General features: G+C 37.7%; 3 protein-coding genes across 3 annotated transcripts; 2 read left to right on the top strand and 1 right to left on the bottom strand.

The window, feature by feature from the left end:
- Window positions 1–2833: 2833 nt before the first annotated feature.
- On the top strand, window positions 2834–5957 carry LOC128236115 (uncharacterized). The gene is made up of 3 exons (XM_052950972.1): window positions 2834–3714; window positions 3975–4334; window positions 4711–5957. The coding sequence occupies exons 1-3, from the start codon at window positions 3523–3525 to the stop codon at window positions 5461–5463; spliced, it is 1305 nt and encodes a 434-aa protein (XP_052806932.1). The 5' UTR covers window positions 2834–3522; the 3' UTR covers window positions 5464–5957.
- Window positions 5958–6419: 462 nt separating this feature from the next.
- On the bottom strand, window positions 6420–15179 carry LOC128236114 (putative nuclease HARBI1). Its single transcript, XM_052950971.1, has 3 exons — window positions 8026–15179; window positions 7232–7843; window positions 6420–7139 (listed from the first exon to the last, which is right to left on the bottom strand). The coding sequence occupies exons 1-3, from the start codon at window positions 8379–8381 to the stop codon at window positions 6776–6778; spliced, it is 1332 nt and encodes a 443-aa protein (XP_052806931.1). The 5' UTR covers window positions 8382–15179; the 3' UTR covers window positions 6420–6775.
- Window positions 15180–15727: 548 nt separating this feature from the next.
- Window positions 15728–19834, top strand: LOC128234375 (uncharacterized). Its single transcript, XM_052948582.1, has 2 exons — window positions 15728–16516; window positions 16793–19834. The coding sequence occupies exons 1-2, from the start codon at window positions 16189–16191 to the stop codon at window positions 17080–17082; spliced, it is 618 nt and encodes a 205-aa protein (XP_052804542.1). The 5' UTR covers window positions 15728–16188; the 3' UTR covers window positions 17083–19834.
- The last annotated feature ends 3532 nt before the right edge of the window (window positions 19835–23366 follow it).

Here is a 23366-nt window from a genome sequence, read left to right as displayed (position 1 = left end):
CAGTATAACATACGGACATACTCTAACAGTCAATTCTGATATATATAAATTGCTGACGTCACTAGTCATCTCGGGGAGTTGGAGTCAAAATGTTGTGAAGAACAGACGTTCTAAGAACAAAGCTTGAAAAGACAGTGACACCCACAGTTTATTCCTTCTATTTAATGATGAAGTTTCATCAACATGGCAGCAACAACATGCTCAAAGGAGACATCTGGAGATAAAGGTTCACTACACTGAGAACTGTCAATGAATAGGGACCTTCCCTTTAGCCATGATGTCCAGTGCTTCAAAAAAGAGCAATATCAATCTGTAACTCCTGCATTGACATACAGTTACGAGGAACCAGATCTTCCGAATGTGAGGGCTTGTCAATGCAATGTATTGGCAGTGTTCACAGACAATCTATAAAGTTCGGTTTTATTGTTTGATGGTATTGTTGTTTTTTTAATTGTGATGCAATCGCCATTTGATTATTTTGTAACCGTTTAGATTTTTAGTCTGGTTATATTTAGATTAGCATTTTTTATAGTAAGCCTAAATTATAAAGATTAAGTCCATTACTAGTTAAAATGGACAGTAGCGAAGATAAAGCTGTTGAATCACATGAGTCTTTCGATGAAACAAGTTGTCGTTCTAAAATAATGTTAATAAAGTGTTACAGGGTAAATTTAGGTCTAGTGCCACTTCATGGAAAGGGTAGGCAAATAATTGCTTGATATTATTATCGGATTGTGATAATTGTAAAACACTAAGAGCTGCTAGGTCAAAATCAGAATCATGTTTCACTTGGGTTGTCGCAGGTACCAGAGTCATAAAGGCAGCAGAAAAGATAGAACACAGAAATAATAAAGAAGCATCAAACAATGAGCTGGAAAAGACACCATCGAATGTAGATTACAAGAAGAATACACAAGAAAGCAAGATGTATGACATAGAGGATTATGTTGCTGCGGTATACGAAGGCAGGTGGTATATTGGAAAGGTTAAGAAGAGAAGGATCAAGAAGAGTACAAGGTAAGTTTTATGGAGTCAAAGAAAGAATTGTTCCAGTGGCCTAGAAATGAAGACACAATTTGGCTAGACAGCGAAAATGTTCTTTGCAAAATCAGTTCACCTGAAGGTACCGGAAAGTCCAAGAGAATGTTCAAATTGCTTGACACTGACAGAGAAAAGATAAAGAAAATATTTCATAGCAAATGAGTTTATGCCATGCCTTATTGCATATGGGACAACAATGACACATTAAATGTTTGCGTTAGTTTGTTACTGTTAGTGTGTTATTAGTCAAGTGTTCTATGAAGTTGAGTTATATGTTACAAGTCATGTTTGATTTAGTTTCAACTTATTTGAATCCTAAAATAAGCACTGACTTACATATAAGGTAAAGCATTTCAAATGTAAGCACAAAATTAAGTTAAAAGAATTAAAATATGCTTATATAACAAACCTTCGTTACCTTTAAACCTCCGTTACATATATACCATTCCTAGACATGTTTAACAATTATTCAAAGTATATTTTCGTTGATAATCATTTAGTTTTCAATGAAACATTATTATAAATAAAACTTAACAAGCTTTTTCATATTGGTTCCAAACTGTGCTTATATGTTTAGGAAGATCTACTGTAATACTGTAAAATATATGATTTAAAATCAACCTAAAATCATATTTTTATTAATCTTCAATATTAATTAAGTTAGGGTTACTTTTAAGGGAATTGTGATATTTCATGACTTTATGAATATTCCTACATATGGTGTTGGCCCACAACGAAATGCTTCTGGGTCGAATTTACCACTTCGAAGTAGTTCTTAAAAAAAATGTTTCTCCCCATTCAGGTAGCATTGTAACACAATGCGGTCTTGCAAATATTCATGTGAGCACATATTGGGGAAATACCTGAGCTACGAAGCTAGCCAGGTGAGGTCACGTGTATATGACGTAAGCTAAATGTTGTGCTTTGGGCCGTCTGCCCGTAGCCTGGGAGTCTGGTTCAGACTTCCAAGCTATGAAGTCGGACATTTGCTTCTGAGTTGAAATATGGTTTTAAAATTCCACCATTGTGTTGCTTGTAAATAAAATGTAGAAACTTTGCGAACTTATTAAAAAACATATTGTGACCATGGACCATTGTGTCACAGCATTTGATGATGTGTACATTATATTCTTGTATGTATTTTCAAGTTTACACATGATTTACATGTATATCATATTTGAAGATAATTATGTGGTTTTGAACGATATTTTGCAGGACCTCTTTCTTGGGTGGATGGATTCAGAGATGACCCCAGAGATGCGGCCATATGACTGTAGCACATGGACGTTATAAATAGTGACTGTAAAGAAATGAAGAAAGCAGAAAAAGAAACTATCTTGATATGGTTTTCTGGTGTTATATCAACAGACAAAGTGTCCATAATTTGTGGCAAAATAGTGTCATAGCTCAAATCTATTCTGCAAATTCATAATAAGTGGTAAACTCAAGTGATTTTACATATAACAAGAAGGGTATTTTCATTGTGATTTGTGTCCATGTGTGATCATTAGGGAATTTACGGTATTTATGTGGTCATAATAATTGTTTACTGTTAACTGTTATTTCATGATGATGGTCACCTGACCAGTCATGTGATTAATATAGTATTGTTGATTCTCAAACAGGTTTTAATGTTTTTCTCATTAATATTCATTCTTTTTTTAGCAACCAATGAATATAATTATGTTTCCCTGCGTTTTTAACCAATGAATGTCTTTTTCAAGCTTTTGGTGAACCTCGGCCAAATAATGATTCTCATGAACATTCTCATTTTGGTTTCTGGCGTGAAAACTTCTCAATTATTTAATTAAATTTTATTTGGAGGGAAACATCAAATTGAAGCATTAGCATATAGAACATGTAGTTGAGGGTGAAGCTGGGCTCCCACTGCCGATCAGATCAACTCGATCAAGCCCGATCAAGCGATCGGGTACTTGTCTGGGTAGGTCGGCATGATTGATCGGGAGTGGTCGGGGAGGTCTACCTTGGTCGGCATCGCTCGGGCTTTCTACCCGAATTTTTTTGACATGTCAAAAAAATTCGTGTAGCGATCGTGTAGCCAAGCGGTCGAGAAGAGCTCGGGAAGCGATCGTGTATTGATCGAGTTGAAGATCGAGTTAATCGAGAAACAATCGTGTAGCGATCTTGTTTGGTCGGATTGACATCTTTTACCCGATCTGTAACCGATCTTCTCGACTTCTACTCGAGTAATATACGATCGCATCCCGATTAAGTAGATCTCTGTTCGATCTCTTGTCCAGATTATCAAGACTGCTACCCGACTACTCCACGACCACACACGACCGCACACGATCAAACCCCGATCACTGTTCGACCATACACGAGCTCACGTGACTAAAGCAAGAAAAGCGTGCTGACCAGTGTCTCATAAGTTGTTTGGACGCTGAAGATATAACATCTTTAGCAAACCAATATCTGTTAAAACATCTTCAGCCAAGCCATTTCTACTACAAACTAAAGATGCCGAGAAAAGGCAAAAGGCCGATAGGCAGTACAATTGCGAGTAAATGTGCAGTTGCTGCGCCTCAGCCTGAAATCGTGGAACCCACCCAGGAAGAGAGTAATGAGTCGCCTATACCCCCTACTGACTCTTCTGCCGAGCAAACCAGAAAAGAGCAAGTAGAAGAACGTCCGACTTCTCCTGAGATAGAGGTACTAAGCTTTTGATTTTGCTTTCCCTTCGAATACGAACAAACAACTGTCATTAGACTTATATTTTGTGTGTCAAGTGTTTATAAGGATATAATGCATAATTTGTTTATTTTATCATAACACACTGCTATGTTTGTCATGTATTTTTACAATTAGTACTCTACATGTATATGTTTTTTTCGGCAATATTTTAGGCGCAAAATAACAAACATAATTGGAAGTTTCCTTGTTATTCATAAGTATACTTTTAATGTTTACAGACTGATATCAGGCCCCGGAAGACACTACATCGTACACTCACGCAAGATGAAGAAGATGACCTTGTAGCGTGGTTAAGAGAGAACTCGTTCCTCTTCGACAAATCATCCGCAGGATTCAAGTATAAGGAGAAGAAGAACAGTACATGGGCCGCGAAAGAGGCAGAGTTGGGCCTCAAACCTGGAGACCTGTCGTCAATCTGGTACACGAATATGAGAACACAGTATTCGAAACTAATTAAGCTTACCAACAAATCTGGATCTGGTGCTGGAGAGCGCACAGCAAGGCAACAGTGGATTTTGGACAACTTTGAATTCCTGCGCCCTTATCTGGTACAGCTGCGAACTCAGAGGGGATCCAAAGTAAGTACATGTAGTAATAAAAATCCTGTATAAATCATGTGTATACACTTAAAAGAAATATACGTAATCAAGCATTAAATTATTTCTAAATTTTAATGGTATAAAAGGGAGTTCAGTTTTTTTGCCTAAGTTTGACTCGGATTTAACGACAGCTAAGGCCATATCTCTATTATACAAGGCCATATGTGGACCTATGTTTTAAGTCTTGTGCAAGAGAAATACCATACAACATTTCTGAAAAGTTCATTTCAGAGCCGGGATTCAAACTCAAGCCAACACATGACACAGGATTCGCAGTCCAAGGCGTTAACCTCTCTGCCATCGGGGCACCTTCTTAAAAGTCTGTATTTATTCTGTGTACTTTCTATATTTGCAGTTTGCGGAGAAGAGAAAGGAACTTGTCTTGGAGGAGACAGAGGATGATGACGCCGCCTCCGATTCGTCAGCACCCTCTACATCAGCAGTATCTGGTTGCCGTCCCAAAGCAGCGCGTGTACTGTCCTCATTGACGTCCGAGTTGGAGTCCGTGCGTGGTGCCATCACAGTTGCGCAAGATCCAGCAGCACACACTGGCCAGTTTTTGGTGTATTTGATGCGCCAAATGGACCAGCAGAGAATGAATGTGTTTGTCACACGTGCAACAAGGCTGGCTCTGGACCTTGCGGAGGAAAGCCAAGAGGAGAAGAGACGACTAGCCACCCAAGAGGCAGCAGGGCATGTAGGTCAACAGATAGCAGATCCAGTTTTTGCCATGCCTGTCCCTCCCGCTCCTACATCATCTATATACAGAAGACAGGCTCCCATATCAGCGGCGTTCGGCTCAGCATGGCAGCAGAATCAGTTTCAGCAACAGGATCACATGCAGCAGGATTTTCAGCTAGCTACCAATATAGCTGCATCTGCACCACCAGCCCATCTTACACCACTGCTGAAAAGTTTTACTCACCTGCAACCACCAAATGTGCAGGCAATCTTGCAACAGCCTACATGTGCTTACAGGTCCATTACACCCGCCATAGAAACCCCAACCACGACTGCATCTATCATCCGCCAGGCTATGGATATGGTCTCGACACCAAATAGTTCCCCCATCCTAACCCAGGAGATGCATGACGCACCCAAGGACTGAACAAAGTAACTGGAAAATGGTTGAACCAGCCAAGTGATTTGATGATGTGATTTTACTCAAGTTTATGTGCATTGTGAATTTAGTTTTTCGACGTTTTGGTTTTTACTTTGAATAAAGGTTAAATAGCCTCATTCTTGATAAATATTACTGTTGACTGTTGAGTCTTCTTAAGTAAATCAATGTAAACTGTTCGTAAAATTTGTTTGGATAGCAATTTATCTTACTTAGAAACTTAATTAGCTTACTTTTGGCATAAGGCAAAATAACCCTGTTATTATGTAGGTTTCTGTCAGTATTAAAAGTTGAACTTAAATGTGTATTGTTATAACAAAACAAGGCTGGTCATGCTGGTAGCAATTACTTAAGAATACATGTATTCTAAAATTTAATATTTTTCTTCAGCCCCTAAACAATTAATCAATCAATTAAAAGTGAGCGTTGTGTTCTGGTAGTTAAAACGTTCGACCTTATGAAGAGATGTCTGCTACCGCAACTTGTCCTATACGTGTAGGTTATAGTTCATATAATGGAAAAATAACCAAATTTAATACAAGCGAGCGAAGCGAAGCGCCGTATTAAGTTTGTTTATTTTTCCATTATATGAACTATGACCGACTTATAGTTAACCCCGCCCACTATCATTCCTGTGCCTTCAATTAAAGTCATGTGATCGGGGGAAAATCACGCCATCCGTATACAGCGCGCCAATTGGTTGAACGGTAACTTGGATAAGTCGTTATCGATTCAAAATGACGTAACTACCGCTTGATAAAGCAGAAGTGACGTCATTTTGAATCGACACTTCTGTCGTTCCAGACAGTAGGCTGGGCTTGCTATTTGGCGCGCGCCATGTCTGCTGACCTAGTTATAATACGAACTTATTTGTGCAGAAGTGTTCTTATATGGAACATATTCGAGCAGAAATTTGAAAAATCTCTGGACGGTGATTGGCTCAGAAACTAGGGTGAACTATAAATGAAAGTTGTAAATTACTGGTATGTGGCTATTTCTTGTTGCCGACTTAGGTCATGTTCTAAGTTAACTCACCACCGTGATATGATTGAAATACTTCGAAAAAGGGCATAAAATCAAGAAACAAACAATCAACTCTATTGTATATACATGTATACTTGAAGCTTATTTCCTCCATTAACAAACATATCATGGAAACTATCATATCCAAATAGAAGATGACTTACTATAATATACTTAAACATATCGGAAATCACTTTAATAACTACATAACTTGTGCATACTCGCATCATATAGGTTATACACTTCATCAAAATATCTTTCCAAAGTAACTAACACACTAAATCATATTCTGTTGCCACTCAACTGAACCAGCTCGGGAGTTGAAGTAGTGTTTAATGTAGTTCCTCTGACTGACCCCAGCGGATGTCACCACATTTCTTCCATGGGTCCGATCACCATCAGCCAACTGTCTTCCTTGGCGCCATTCACCAGGTACTAATTGGTTATGCTCGTCCTCTTGGTCGACGGCCAGTCTTGCAATGGCAGGGTACCGTATGCTGATAAGGTTATGCAGTGTGACACATGCAAGAATAATCAAGTCAACGGTTTCGGGCATCTGGTTCAAGCAGCCAAGTAGGCACTGAAACCGCATAGCGAGAAGACCGAAGGCGTTTTCTACCACTCGTCTAGCCCTGGACAACCTAAAATGAAAGGATGGTGATGGTTTATAAGAACAAATTTCTGATTAAATGCATAGCTATTTTGCCAATAGTAATTCAAAAGATTGTCTAACCTGTAATTGAATATGCGCTCCTCGTTGGTCAAGTTGCGTCTGGAGTATGGCTTCATCATCCAAGTTCTCAACGGGAAGGCGTCATCTCCAATGAGGAAGTATGGGGTGTTCATGTCATCGCCAGGCAGTGGATCAGGGTCAGGCAAACCAAGGTTGTTTTCTTCTAGCATGGTTCTGAGTTCAGTGTTATTGAATAGCTGGGCATCGGATGCACTGCCATTAGCACCAACGCTTACCCAGATGAATTTGTAGTTTGCGTCTACGAGTGCGAGTAGTATTATGGAAAAGAAGCCTTTATAGTTATAGAACAGAGATCCAGAGTTCTTCGGGTTCTTTATCCTCACGTGCTTACCATCAAGAGCCCCGCAGACATGAGGAAAATTCCACTTGGTTCGGAAGTCATCTGCAATCTGCTGCCATTGTTCAGCAGTGACGACGTCTGGCAAAACCTCTTCAGAGTACTCCTGTATTATAGCATCCAAAACTTCAGGGACGAATTTACTTATTGTGTTACTTCCCACTCGGAATGAGTACATCAAGTCTGAATACGAGGCTCCAGTTGCGAGATGACGAAGAGTGACCGCCAACTTCAATCCAGGCTCCAGGGCTTCCCTGAAATAGAGATTGAACAATGATAAGTAATAACTAGCCTGCTATTATACAACGTATTAAAATTTCTTAAATATTAGTGACAATTGCACAGAGCTGTTGATGTCAATTGGTTGGAAAAGTAACTAGATGACTAATTATTTCAGAAATACGTGAAAATGATGGGGATCAAACCCATGATTTACCTGAAGTTGGTGTTCTTTTTCTGAATTCTGGGTGATATGCGATCAACAAGCTCCCCAAACATATCAGCGTCTACCCTTAGGAAATTTTTGTATCCTTTTGGGTCTTCCCTGTTTAGCTCCTGTAGCAGTTGCTCATAATGCCCATACAGGGGTCGTCGTGCAAGCCACTGCTTCATCCATATTTTCCTGCGCATTTGTCGCCTACGTCTATGCCTACGACCCTCAGCCTCTTCCTCTTGTTCCAACTCTAGCACTGCAATGGCCCTGTCTCTCTGGAGCTCTAACCATCTGGCCCACATCTGCAACTGCTCAATCTCCATAAATATGTATACTATGCTGGACACAACATATACCATGAAGTTTCAGGATGAAGTGATAATGATCAACACTGTTTGAAGTTTTTATTCTAAAAGTTTTGGTACACGACTGTTCACGACCTTCTACGACTCGAGTACGACTATGACGATCGGGTCGGGGAAAGATCTGACACCGATCGAGCAGAGATCCAGTAGGTCGAGTTGAGATCGTGTAGGGATCGTGTAAAGGTCGGGATGATCGAGCGGAAATCGGAAAGGTGGTCGGGTTGACGTCGTGAAGGAGTCGTGAATAATCGTGTGTGATCGACAAGAGGTCGAGAAGAAGTCGTGTATTCGCCTTTAGTCGAGCATGGTCGGGCCTGATCGGGGAATTTGGGTGATCGGGATGATCGAGTTGATCTGATCGGCAGTGGGAACCCACCTTGAGCGAGACTCCGGTCTTCTTCGAAGTCACTTATATATATATATATATAGTCTATAAGAGATTATACTCTAGGGCTTGAAATAAGCTCAGCTCAATTATTATATTATTATATAGAAAACTTAAATTGAATACAACTGAAAATAACAAAAACATTACTCGTGCCTTATCTATTTGGATCAATATGTTAAGATACAAACATAGAAACAACACTACAGTGAAAGCATTTTTGATTATGGACAACCAAGGGGCATATGGACTTGCCATGGTCTGTCCATCTATGATCCCGCCAACGAGTATACTAGCGTAGTTGTGGAGATCACAACACCAGATCTATTTCAACTAGTCCTTAAACTTGGTAGAATGCTGCCAAAGATGCTTACTTAGCAACCAGAGTAGTGCCTGTTCCCTGTTTGTTAGTAGGTTTATATTCTAATTTCTAAGCTTATCAATGCAAGTGTATGTTTACTTATTTTGTTTTTGTTTTCAGGAAAACTTCCCAACCTGTCTCCCTGAAGAGGTGATCGACACAGATGTACAAAAACAAGAAAGACAGAAGGCTGAACCCACTGAAAGGGTTAAAATCAACACTGACAAGGCCAAAGCCAAACAGCTTAAAGACTTCAGAAATACACATGAAAAGAAAAAACATCAATATACAGATGAGTGGGTGATAAAGTGTTAACATTTAACAGAGCACAAGCTGGACGGAAAAGCAAAGCTGACTTACGTTGTAACTTTTCTAGGCCATACATTGTTTTGGAAGTAGTTGGAAACAGGCTTAAGTTAGAAAAGGATGGTTAGATACTCAAGAATCTTGTATCAGGGAACAATGTCAAGCTAGTGCATGAACAGACAAGAGGCAATAATATCAATCGTGAACAACATAATATGCATAACAGTGCAATTGATTTGTATATTGACAATCTGGATGCAAACAACAATCTAAATAGTCTTCTTCAAAATGCGCAGCTACATGTATCTGCAAAGCAACTAAACTGCTTGTAAGATTGTTTGGGTTCAACAACCAAGTGGAAATGTGTCCACTTTTGTCCTTTCTCAAAGAGGTATGAAAACAATTGCAACAATATACACACATTCAATAACATTGTATAATGGTTGAGCAGAAGAAGTACACATAATCTGATGGTTGATGAGAATTAAAGGCTTAATAAATCATTCTGATAATTTACGTACTTTTTCCTGATGGGAGACTGAATATATAGCTATTAGTAATGTTTGTATGATGAAACCCCAAATGTTGCTTTACTACACATGTGTTCAATTTCATGGAGTTTTCAAGTGGTGAGGCCCCTTTAATGACTGCTACAGATGTATATGTTAGTGTAAACAGTAGAAATTTACATTTATGTCTATCACTAGGTAAAAACCATGTACAATGGCCTGCTAGATGATATGAAAGACGCTGCTCACAGAGTTAAAGAAAGGGGGGACGCAGGAACACTTCTTCTCCTTAAAACTGTCCTAGCCAAGGCCTACATGGAAGACCTACCTCCTGTTGATGTTCCAGAGATTAGAATTAGATCTAGCATTTTTGTCTAAATGTCCAAAGGATTGACCGGAAAAAAGCGACTGCTAGTTGCAGGTGTCGCGAAGAACGTGAATTTCTTATATAAAACAAACTATATTATAAATAATGCTTAATAAGTATTATTGCATTATCATAAGACAACAGTTGCCACTAAAATCTTTCTTATAGGTTTCATGTATAATAATTATGTATGTGGTATAGTTTACTTTCCAAACCCACAACCATTTAACCTTCAAAATCTATGTACTTTGTATCCCTGTCTATAGTGGACGGAGATCTGACATAGTTATTAAGCACGTGTACTTTCACGGGGTTCTGAGCGGAGATAGATACACTTTATAATTATAGTAAGGTTGAGTATAATGACACAACCAGGTATAGAGCGTCACACATTTAACACCGCCGATGGTACATGCACAAGCCAGACGGACCTGGACTACGACGATGTAGACATGATGTCAGACATTGAGGAAGGTGTTCTAAACTCGTCAGCCGAAGTTGAGCTTCTTGAAGTGATGAGCCAGTTGGCAAATTTGATGAAGCACCTATCGCTGAACTTGAAGTTGTCAACCCATTGTGTTCAACACCTGGCGGGACTAGTGAGGACCACGACCGATCTGAACCTGCTGCTACACAGCCCTCTATCTCTTTTTCTTCACCTGAACCCGCTGTTACACAGCCTTCTACACAACAACAAAATTCACTACCAACAACTTTAGGGGAAAAACCCGTGTCATCTGGCTCCACATCCAACCGAAAACGTTCAGCGACAGCAACATCCTTGAGTCAACCGTCCGGGTCCAAGCCACGTCTGGACAACTTGAAGGTTTTATTGTGAATTACACGTTATTTATTATTGTATTCTGTTATTGATTTTGTTGATCTGCTAGTTTTAAAATGGTATTTACATTCGAAATTTAATGTTTTATGGCTATATGCATTGCTAACCCTTTAAGAAAAATGACAAAAAAAAATCACAAATTGTCACGAGAAAGGATCTTACAAGAAAGATTTGATCTTTTTGACAACCTTGCAAATTGCCTTCAGCCAAGACGCGCATTGCCACCCTTGAGAGCAGCAATGCTAAAATCACCACCAAATGCTAAAATTGCCACAAAAAAATCCATTTTTTCTTTTTTTTATATCAAACGCAATGCTTCGGAGTTAAAAGAATCTGACAACCCCATCATCAACAGCATCTCCCGGGGCACATCCAGCCACAATCAAAGCATTTCAAGCCACAATCAAAGCACTTCCAGTGACGAACAAGGCATCTCCAGCGCTGACCAGGGCACCTCCAGCAAAGACCTGGGCACTTCTGATGTTGATCAGTAACGAGTGCTTCATTTTGTTAATATTAAGCAAAATAGCATAAAACATTGAAAGAAATCTGAAAATATATTCATGATTTGAGAAAAATGGCCTTTCTAAACCAAGAAATTTGTATAAGAAAAATAAATTTAAATTAACTAAATCTTGCAATCAATGTACAAGGGAATTAACAAATGTAACAAATGTCTTTAAGTATTTTGAGCATTTGTATCTTTATGTTTCAGCATACTGTTTCCAGTTCAGTCGCAGAAAGCAAATTCCTCTCACCAAAAGCTCTCACCCTTGCCATGAAGCCGGCCCATTCACATAAAGAACTTTTTCATCTTCCCTGAAGTGTCATCACACTAACAAGATAAGTTGGCCAAGCCTCGACTTAATATTGAAAAACAGAAAATGGTAGTGAAATTACTAGTGAAACAATTTTTTGGAAGTCCGTGTTTAATTGAGAGCATTTCTCAGATGTTACCAGGACATTCATAAGGGAATAGGCAATTTAGGCCTTCCTGTGTTAAGATAACTTATGTTGGTGTAAATTTTTGTTTTAAATTAAGCTTTGTTGATTTAATTCACTTCTTTGGAATAGAAAATGAAGTATAACAATTGAAATGTCCATGTTCCGAGTCACATCTTTAGATCATATATTTATTATGTTTTTATCTATTTCAAAGTTCTCAGAATAGGACTTTGAAGGAAATGAGTAAAACGTAAACCACTTGACTGGGTTGTCATCATATGAAACACTCATATTGGTGTTTGAATACCTGCTCCCACATTTGCCATGTTCACTCATTGGCCACAGCAAGAAGTTTTACAAAAGACAATGTCAATGCGATTTCGGAAAAACTTTGGAAAGAAATTTGTTTCGATTATAAACTGTTTTTAAGCTTATGTTTATATCGAAAAACTGTCAAATTTACAGGGTTCTGCAAAAACTTAGTTCATACAAACATCATCATACTGTTAAATTCCTTATAGGAATAACGCCTCAAGGAACAGTGTCATTCATTTCTAAAGGGTTGGGTTGGTAGAACAAGCAATAAGTATTTTACAGAACACTGTGGGGGTTTGAACAAGCTATCACAAGTTGATTTGATTTTAGCAGACCTGTGTTTTGACACCAGTATAAGTGTTGGTTCGCTTGCAGCTTCTGTGAATATACCAGCTTTCACAAAAGGAAGGGATCAGCTTTAGCGGCAGATATTGAATCAACTAGAAAACTAGCAAATGTCAGAATTCATGTCGAACAGGTTATTGGAACTGTTATTATTATATCGAGGGGTTACAGCAAAAACCTAGTATCTAGTGGATTTTGCAAAAATCATTTTTTTTCAATAATTGTGTGTCTTTTCATTATATACACATTGTGTCAAAACATTGGGGAAATATCTCAATTAACTATTGAGATATTGATTTGTGATCAAACCAAGTATCAATTATCTGGTATTTTATGTAGAGCAATACCCCTGTATATTTTTATAATTTCTGTATTGCCAACGTTAACCAGCGAGGGATGTGTGCAAAAATGCTGTATGGCAAGGTGCTGGGTTTTTGCACACACATATTTTACAACACATCTGGCAGTTGTTTCTGTATAAACCCACTATGTTCTGATACTGGGTTCTTGCTGCAACAAACAGAAACATTATTGCCTAGTTTGTAACAGCAAAAACCAAGCAAGTAAAGATACACATCTATTACAGTAATATATTGTGTTAAAGTGTTAGCGCAAAAACCAAGTATTTAACCATACCAACTTTTAGCAGTGAGATAAAGCGGTAATTTATCAGGTAACATTAAACCAGTGTGGCTTATCTGAAGAAACGACACCTTTGCTGGGAACAATCTTCCACGGTCACTGCTAATTGGGGAATAAAACCCGGGTTTATCTCCTTTTTACACATTTTTTCCCTCATAGTTTGTCCGAGGTAAGCTTAGAAAGGATGTGTTTCTAAGGACTATAATAGAGCTTAAAGGTAAGAACATTAATTTTTATTCCTTTGCATGTTGACAAACTAAATTATTTTCTGAACCCTTACTTTATGAATATTAATAAGATGAACTTTGAAAGAGTTTAAGCATTTGTATAATCGAAATACCGCAGCAAACAGTGCTGCATTTGCAGGAATGAAGTTTCCAAAGCTAACACAGCAGCTCCTACAGGAAATGTCTCATCTGAGTCTACACTTTTGCAAGCGCAACCACATTCCGTTAACAACATGTTAAAGGTTGAAATGAATAATAAGTGAATAAGTATAGAATATAGTCTGTATTTGAGAAGTATTAAGAGTTTTATTGAAATTCTTTTAACCCTTCACCTGATGATTGAATTAAACGTTTATGTTGCAGATATCAATACGTTGAAAACTGTTTATTGTGTCATAACAGGTACATGTATACATATAGTATGTGTCTGAATACCATTGATTGTCCATGATGACACAGGATTTGAAAGAGTTCAAACCTAAATTACATAATGTAGATTAAGATGATACAGCTCCTGCAAGAAATGTCTCCGTAATTAAGAACTCATATTGCATGTGTTACGCTCTTATGTGAAATTACATAACTACTTTTAATATTTATAATCTAAAACACTCTAGGTGTTAAAATAGAGTTTGATTTTTTTCAGATGTGGTCCGATTCTTCTGACGAACAACTTATACAAAGCTGTATCGAGATAGAAAGAGATCAGTCCAATGTTCATCAAAGCCACGAACAGCGTGCATTTTACCTTGACAATGAAGTAAAAGACTGTGTGTTAGAACAAGAAGTACATGAAATGGACGATGCAGTAAATGCTTTGACTGAGCCAAGCAATGAAGAAAAAGAATGTGTGTCAGAACAAGAAGTACATGAAATGGACGATGCAGTAAATGCTTTGACTGAGCCAAGCAATGAAGTAAAAGACTGTGTGTCAGAACAAGAAGTAAATGAAATGAACGATGCAGTAAATGCTTTGACTGAGCCAAGCAATGAAGTAAAAGACTGTGTGTCAGAACAAGAAGTAAATGAAATGAACGATGCAGTAAATGCTTTGACTGAGCTAAGCAATGAAGTAACAGACTGTGTGTCAGAACAAGAAGTACATGAAATGGATGATTAAGTAAATGCTTTGACTGAGCATAGCAATAAAGCGAATTATCCCTATTGAATACCATGAATTTTACCGTTCACTGCCAGCGAGCCAATCTACAAAAGAACTACTTACAGAGCCAGACGTAAACGAGAGTGAGATACACCTGTACATTGATGGAATCACAGTGTTTTTCATAATTATTGAGTGGTGATTATACAATAACTGTTAACACTTGACAGATACTGTGTTTTTGTTTTCAATATTGAATAATTATTGAAAATTGTGTTGAGCAAAATCCTTGTATGTTACATATACTATGTTTAGTCTTAGTTTTATTTGTTGTAACTGCATGTTAATGTTGCTGCAAAATCATTGTATGTATAGATAAAATGTTCTTGCTCATTTTGTTACTGTCATATTGTGGAAAAGTGTGAGTGCAAAATCCCGGTAAAATTATATACAGGGTTTTTGCACAACAAATAAGGTTAGAGTAAGGTGAACTTGTTCGAGCAAAAACACGGTATGCATGGATGCAGGGTTTTTGCTCGAGCTATAATTATCGTCTTTACGTGAAGTGTTTCAGCAAAATGCCATTATATTTATATACAATGTTTTTGCACAAACATAATCATTAAATTGCATGCTAAATAGTCATGCAAAAACATTTTTTGTCCTTTCTGTAGTCATTTTAAATGTTACAGTTTATTTACTTTGCCTGTATATCAAACACACCGTGTACTATGTATTGAATCAATTATATAACTAATGTAACAATATATACTAAAAAAAACTGTTTTTTGTTTCTCCTGAAAATTTTCCAAAAATAGAGATACGAGGTTTTTGCTGTAACCCCTCGATATAATTACAGGTATTCCTATGTTGGGAACCTATTGTCAACTCCACATTTACACTCCTCGACCATGCCAACACATGATTTTCATATGTTGGGTTCACAAAAAGACACCCAAGAGCAATGTGCCAGGCTTGAGGTAGAAAATGAGAAACTTAAGAAGGAAAATGAAGATCTGAAGAAAGAAAATGAGGATCTTAGAATGCAGCTCCAAGAGGGTCAGCATGAGCTGCCTGATGGTAATATCTATAATTGTTTTGATAGTTTTTTTATTTATTTCAGATTTGGCCATTTTTAATATGCTTATTACAGAATACAAATACAGCACTAGGAACAACAACCAAGCTACTAATAGTACAGCTGAATCATTAATATCATCTTTCTATGCTCACTGCTGTCTCCTAAGGGGAACATAAAACTGTGACTATTATATGAAAGGAAACATTACTTCAATAATGAGAGACTTATCTTCCCTTTCATATTTCAAATGATTTTTGCTTGTCTAAAGCTACTTTGGAACTTTTATTGTTTGTATTCTTGTAAAACAAAAATATAACACACAATCAATGATTGAATTTAACATTTATCTGGTGATTCTTTTGTGTCTTGCTTTTTATGTACACAAAAACTAAGAACATTTTTGACCCGTTTAAGCTAAATTTCATCAGTCTTCATGGATATCTTCCACCAAACCGACACAGTTCTCAATCCCCACCAAACCGACACAGCTCTCAATCCCCACCAAACCGACACAGTTCTCAATCCCCACCAAACCGATACAGTACTCAATCCACCCCAAACCGATACAGTTCTCAATCCCCACCAAACGGATACAGTTCTCAATTCCCACCAAACAGACACAGTTCTCAATCCCCACCAAACCGACACAGCTCTCAATCACCACCAAACCGACACAGTTCTCAATCCCCACCAAACCGATACAGTACTCAATCCACCCCAAACTGATACAGTTCTCAATCCCCACCAAACCGATACAGTTCTCAATCCCCACCAAACCGACACAGTTCTCAATCCCCACCAAACCGACACAGCTCTCAATCCCCACCAAACCGACACAGTTCTCAATCCCCACCAAACCGATACAGTACTCAATCCACCCCAAACCGATACAGTTCTCAATCCCCACCAAACTGACACAGTTCTCAATCCCCACCAAACCGACACAGCTCTCAATCCCCACCAAACCGATACAGTTTTCAATCCCCACCAAACCGATACAGTTCTAAATCCCCACCAAACCGACACAGTTCTCAATCCCCACCAAACCGATACAGCTCTCAATCCCCACCAAACCGACACAGTTCTCAATTCCCACCAAACCGATACAGTTCTCAATCCCCACCAAACCGACACAGTTCTCAATCCCCACTAAACAGACTTGTTGAAGAAGAGACTGAAGCAGAGGTTGTGCTGCCAAGTTCCGGGGTCATGGATGAATCAACTGGGAATTGGGAGGATGTTTCCCATGTACAAAGAACATGTCACTGAGAAGAGTGTGTTACATTAATTTTACAGCTTGTACGAGCGTCAAATTTGACATGGAGGCTGGGGGTGAGCAGTAGATCGATAACCCCTTTGATTTTGAGGTCATAGGATCAACACCATAAGCCTATAACAGTTCCTTGAATAAATTCATTTAAAATACGGGTCTATTTATTAATTGCCTCTGCCCTTGCATTTTTATGAAGAAGCAAGCTTACAATTTAGATACATATATTGTTCTATCAGAGTAGCTTGATCAGATATGGAATTTGTCCATGTTCTAAAAGTATATTGTTTAAACTTAATTGTACAATTATAGTTTGTTCATTTAAAACCATTATTAAATCAAACACAATTGTTTTCCTTTTTTGCAGAGTTCAGATGTGAGGAAAGTGCGTCTGGTTCCTGACCTTGAAGTTTACATAAGCCAGACGCAGCTTTCCCAGGTACAGCATTTGGGGACAAGCAACCCGAGGAAAATGACGATAGCCTTGATGGACATTTTGTTCACCAGAGAACAGCTGGCTAAGTCTAGTGCCACGGGGTCAAAGAGAGCACACAATGCTAAAACTGACACTGTAAAATTGCCGTCCACAGCAGTTCTTGCAATTAAGCAGTTTGAGTTGAATCAGTTCAAGAGGAGTGATGGGACACCATGTTTAGAAGATTCCATTTTTAATGACGTTATTAATAGCAAGTGTGCCACTGCAAGAAGGGCTTTGAATAAAAATAAATAACTTTTAATTAAAGCAATATTCTAGAGTGTACATATGATGGCCTGTGATGTTACCAAATGCATGTAAACGTGTTGATTGTATATGTTTATATAAAATTTTGGACATATTTGCTGATAATATTGTATTTTATCCTTTAGCTTGCTGACAACATTCATTGAATTGACTTGAGATTCAACTGGTAACTGCAAGCTTGCGCAAGCCTTTGCAAGCGTTCCAGTGTTATGAATCACAAGTTTTCGCAAGCTTACACAAGCTGGCAAGTTTGATGAACCACAAGCTTGCAAGCCTAATAAGCCGCAATCTTGCACAAGCTTTTTTGATTAGTCGCAAGCTTGCCACAATGTTCCAATTCTGAGCTTGTAGCAAGCCTTTCCAGCAAGTTTGCCACAAGCTTGCTGCAAGCATTAAAAAAAGCTTGCAGTTTTGGTTTGTGTCTTCATCAGAAGTATTCATTTCTAAATGGAACAGGGCCTATAAGATTTCTTATAATTAAGGCTGAAAATGAGTTCACTGTTCTTGATCAAATTGCCAATGTGTGCTGTGCATCAATTAACCTAAATGTATCAGTCATAGGATTTGATTGAAAGTGAAATAGGGGATTTTTGCACATCAAACATTGATTGCGTCTTTGTGGATCAGTCGAAACTGCAGAACACTTCTTACTTTATTGTCCACTGCTTGTAGACATTCGTCGCCACTTCTTGAGCAACATGCCATGTGCACCTATTTTTCAAAATCTTCTCTAAGGAAATGAAACTCTTTCATTTGAACAAAACAAAGTAATATTTTCACTTGTGCAATCGTACATAACTGCCTCTAGGCGGTACGTTTCAACCCTCCCTGGCGTATTGGGCTGATCACGCCTACCCCCTCATCATTGTAAGACCAACATTTTCATTTCTTATCATTTTTAGATAATATTCAGAAGAAAAAAATCTATCAATTATACTCATTGTCAGCGTAGCATATGCCATGTCTCATCTGTTTTTATGCACTTTATCTAAGTAGAGGAGCAGAATTAATATAAGTTATTTCTTGTTTTCTAATCCTCGAACATATTGTGATGTATTTCATTCTATACATATAACATAAGTATGTATGTTTGTATGCTATTTGTCAAAAACTAAACATTGATTGTTTTTACAGGCACCACTGTTACACATGCATAATAAATAAATATATGAACTGTATTGCTTGGAGTTGTTACACTCTGCTGATATCTAGGACCATGTGTTCACTGTTCATTATGTCTTCTAAATGGCTCAATGTTTGTCCTGAGGTAGTCAGGGATCTAGCTGCCAAATGGCCGCGTTGTTCCTCCAGTATGACTCACAGTTTAGAATGTTCCATGAGCCTGGTCTAATTTCCTTGGAACAAATCCATGTTAAATCCTCAGCCCTTTCATCCATACCAGGCCTACCATAATTCCAGGCCTAAATTCACCACCGCCCAACAAAGTTCCTCCCCAATACTTGTTGAACATACATGGTCAACCTGTAACAACATGCAATGCTCAGGACAACACATCTGTGGCTACTGTCTGGGCCCTCGCCCCACACCACACATACAGTTTACATGATATAAGCAAACAAACATAATCATACATAATCAAAGCTTAGGTCACTGTTTATTTTTACTTGGCTGTTCTTTTTTTAATAATATAGTATTTTAATATTTCCATTGTCTTCTCCAAATAAACTTTCTTTCTTGACAAAATGCAAAAAACAATTTCAAATGAATGCTGGATGCAGATCAGCAGCTGTTGACGAATGCACCAAATGTCATACGGTAATCAGCCAATTGGAGAAAAAAATTGGGGAGCTAGAGTCGCAGGTAGAACTTAAATTTTAACCATGTAACAATGCAAAAAAAAAATACAATAACTCAGATCCCAACTATGTTGTACTATGCTTGATATCATAAACTGTGACAAGATGGCTGAATGAAATTGAGGGTGGTATTAGATGATGGCACAACAGATACCATTCAGGTTGATGCAGAGGCATACCGCAATATTGTATACGACCAAGGTGAGAAATAACATTAATCTTATTATATGGCTTGTTTATTGTGATTAGCCCCAAAAAGTACTTAATTTATATGTACTCCACTTATTAATGTGTATATGAATTTAATGTTATCTGATTATTCTGATGAACAGTGCCTGCTCATTCCTGATTAAATTAATATGACTGAAACTTACGCATTTCTTGAAAATTTAAACATAATATTCAAAACATATGTTCAAAATATATTTCATTTTACTATTGTTTAAAATATTCTTGAACATGCATTCCATCTTCATAAATATACTACAGACCAAGATACTGTGAAAAAGATTGCGGATAGATACAGGGAAGCATATATTGAACTTAATGTGTATCTGGACAGTACTGTCTTCAGACTCCACTTTGTTTCCTTTTGTTCAGAAAGATATACATTTGGATGTCTTCCTTGTTCTATAACATTTGGTCAGCTGACATTCTATGAACACTTTATAACATCGTATCATATCACATCTAGAAGAAACTACAAAAGTAAAATGACTCTCAGTCTACCAGGCGCGTAGCTCCTATAAGGCACAGCTGGCCCGGGCTTTAAAAATATTTTCAAATAGTCAAAAATGAAATTTAAAAAAAATGCGAAAAATGTAATAAAAATGAAGACAGAGGGGGGTGAGGGCTACATCCACAACTTTTTAAAGACCTTCAATCAGTTAAGTCTCATATGAACTTTTAATTGCGGTTGTCGCCTTGTCGGGTCAATATTATGTCCGTAATATGTGAACGCACTTTTTACGCGAAGTATAGATTTAGTTCGACAACAGTTGTTTCCCTTTTTTGCAACAGCGCTTTATCGTAACGAAACTCAGTATCCGAATGATGTTTACAAAGCGGCAAATTCCAAAATGGCAAGTTCGGACAATTTCAACCCGCCCTACCCCGACCTTTTTACCAAATCTGGATCCATTGTCAAACTTGATGAACAAGAGAAACTGAGTTTGTTTACCGTGTCCTGGCTTGAGGCACATGCCTATACGTTTCCGTCAAGGTAAATTTGACACTTTTATGCAAATGCTAATGACATTCACATTGAATTTAATTATTATTTAACCCAATGTGTTTCCTTTGAAACGTCATTTTTTTTAAACAAAAGAAACTAGATCTATATTTGAAACCATTATGCGATGTGTTAAGAGAAAAAAAGAACTTAAATAATAGGATAAGGGAGAGTTGCTATTTTGTTTTTATTAAGTATACTACTCATATAAAGTAACGCACCAAGTTTAATGGGTGAACTATTGTTTTCGGTAAGCTTGTCTGAGATGGTAAACTGACGACTTTTCTGTTTTTCTTTCGATTAAAATTATTGGAAAAACAAATACATATAGTTTGTTAAAATAAAACGCATGTCGATGTGTTCTTAATTTCTTATGTAGATTTCCGCGTGATTTGTTTCAAAAATAGTCCTCATTGTAGGCCTTATTGTATCAAATGACATAATTATTCTTGATTTACAGGCTTATTGGTGGTAAACTCAGAGCATTTAACGCAAAGTGGTTGAACGACTTCCCGTGGTTGAGGTACTCGGTAAATATGGACTCCGTGATGTGTGCCCCTTGCGTGATCTTCGATACAAGGAAGACCAGATGTTTTTCCACGCTCCCTTTTAATGATTGGAAAAATTTGTCAGCCAATGTTAATCGTCATCATATAGACAAAGTCCACAGAAATTGTGTCGCTATGGCGGAAAATTTCGTTGATGTCATGAAAGGGAAGAAGGAGTCTATTGTCTGTAAGCTATCTTCGTTTACCAAGGACTTGGTAAAAAGAAATAAACATATTCTTGGACAGATAATAAGAGTTATTTTGTTGCTTACCAAACAAAACATACCCGTTAGAGGCCACACGGAAGAAAGGAGTAATTTTATGGCGGTTCTCCAATCCCACGCGTTAAATGATCCCATACTCGCAGATCACCTCCGAAACGGAAAAGAAAATGCCAAATACACATCGCCTGATATACAGAATGAGATTATTACGTTATGTGCCGATCATGTTCTTGTTTGTGTGTGTGTGTTATATTCTGCTAGCTATAATCTCGTGTTGTTTTATATGCAGACGGATAGTTTCATAATCAGTTGTAAACATCGCCCCTCGTACATATATACATGTAGTTCTACCAAGTGTTTCTCACATAAACCCACGACCCTCATCAACAAATTCGCGTCTGCCAAATGCAGAAACATGGAGTTTATTTAACTCTTACCGTAAATTATAAATTGGTAAATATTATGTGAAAGAAATTAAATATCGTAGTATAAGAATTAGGCGTTTTCAGAGTATTTTATTCTCAGGTTGTTTATGGCTTCTGGGGGGCTTCGCCCCCCAGACCCCTTTGATCCCCAATCGGGCCTTAAGTTCAAAAACGGCCAGCTACGCCCCTGTCTACAGTCATTGATCTGATTTAAATATCTGACCCTAAAGTATTTCTCAAAGTGGTGTTATTAATTGTTGTCTAAGTGACCATTTGATAATTTATTGCACTAGAAACTGAAATGTGAGTTTATAGGAAAAAACAATTCTGAAGAAATTAGATCTTTGAAGAATAACAACAAGGAAACTTTTCAACAAAGTCTCATTGGCACTGATTGGTGTGATGTTTTATTAAGTGAAGATGTGAAAATTGCTTGCAATTTTTACTAGGACACATGAAGCTGTGTCTCATTCAGAACTTTGTTGTACCCATAAAAGGCAACTACTGTTCAGACTGACACAAATAAGACCAACCAGGCCACATCATGATGCAGAAGAGAATGAACCATAAACACCTGCAGATGACCAAACGCCTCATATGCAAAAACGTTGACATGTTCAGCAGGAGCCACCAGAATGGTTTCAGGCTTTCAGACCTGAACAAAATGACAGAATGGACAGGCTGGAAGCAGCCAACAATACTTTGTTAGAAATCACGCAGGAAAGAAATGACATTTTAATATCACTTGAAAATCATTTAACAAAGAACAAATAATTGTTTATAACTTGACTATATGAAGAATATGGACAGCTTTTCTGTACTTTTCTTCCTGACAGCAGCATTACATCTTGGTTATTTTTTGGCAGCTACAAATAATGTTACCAGTATATCTCTTCAACTACCTGATGTATTGCATTGAAACTTTATACACTGCTTCCCAACCATCATATCAACTGGAATAAGGATGTTAGATAACTCTATCATGCATTTCAGGCTCTGTTTGGCCCTCTGTTCTTTAATAAGAAACTGTTAGTCAAGTTCTACATGCAACTACATTGAAGTCCATATCTCAGTACCTGCACGAGTTATTACATTTAAACTCTAAATATCTCATGCATTCTTATTTTAGGAGTGCATTTTACCAACTTAAATCATCCAGTAACATAACTATTTTGCTCTTATTCCAAATTGTAGCCCATGACTACTGTGATATTTTTGACCAAACATACTATATCAATAATGCTTTCATTTCTACTCTTGTTTATGATAGCTACATACACATGGTGACCATTATTT

Source organism: Mya arenaria, chromosome 5 (genome assembly GCF_026914265.1).
Source record: "Mya arenaria isolate MELC-2E11 chromosome 5, ASM2691426v1".
Lineage (NCBI taxonomy): Eukaryota > Metazoa > Mollusca > Bivalvia > Myida > Myidae > Mya > Mya arenaria.
This window is presented reverse-complemented; position numbering and strand designations above follow the sequence as displayed.

What these genes read in the sequence shown, in the direction of transcription:
- LOC128234375 (XM_052948582.1), top strand. Translation starts at nt 16,189, where the DNA reads ATGTACACAAAAACTAAGAACATTTTTGACCCGTTTAAGCTAAATTTC. An exon ending in ATCCCCACCAAACCGATACA is followed by an intron (nt 16,517 to 16,792) that starts GTACTCAATCCA and finishes GATACAGTTTTC; the next exon opens with AATCCCCACCAAACCGATAC.
- LOC128236114 (XM_052950971.1), bottom strand. Translation starts at nt 8,381, where the DNA reads ATGGTATATGTTGTGTCCAGCATAGTATACATATTTATGGAGATTGAG. An exon ending in AAAAAGAACACCAACTTCAG is followed by an intron (nt 7,844 to 8,025) that starts GTAAATCATGGG and finishes TCTCTATTTCAG; the next exon opens with GGAAGCCCTGGAGCCTGGAT. An exon ending in GAGCGCATATTCAATTACAG is followed by an intron (nt 7,140 to 7,231) that starts GTTAGACAATCT and finishes CTTTCATTTTAG; the next exon opens with GTTGTCCAGGGCTAGACGAG.
- LOC128236115 (XM_052950972.1), top strand. Translation starts at nt 3,523, where the DNA reads ATGCCGAGAAAAGGCAAAAGGCCGATAGGCAGTACAATTGCGAGTAAA. An exon ending in CGACTTCTCCTGAGATAGAG is followed by an intron (nt 3,715 to 3,974) that starts GTACTAAGCTTT and finishes TAATGTTTACAG; the next exon opens with ACTGATATCAGGCCCCGGAA. An exon ending in GAACTCAGAGGGGATCCAAA is followed by an intron (nt 4,335 to 4,710) that starts GTAAGTACATGT and finishes CTATATTTGCAG; the next exon opens with TTTGCGGAGAAGAGAAAGGA.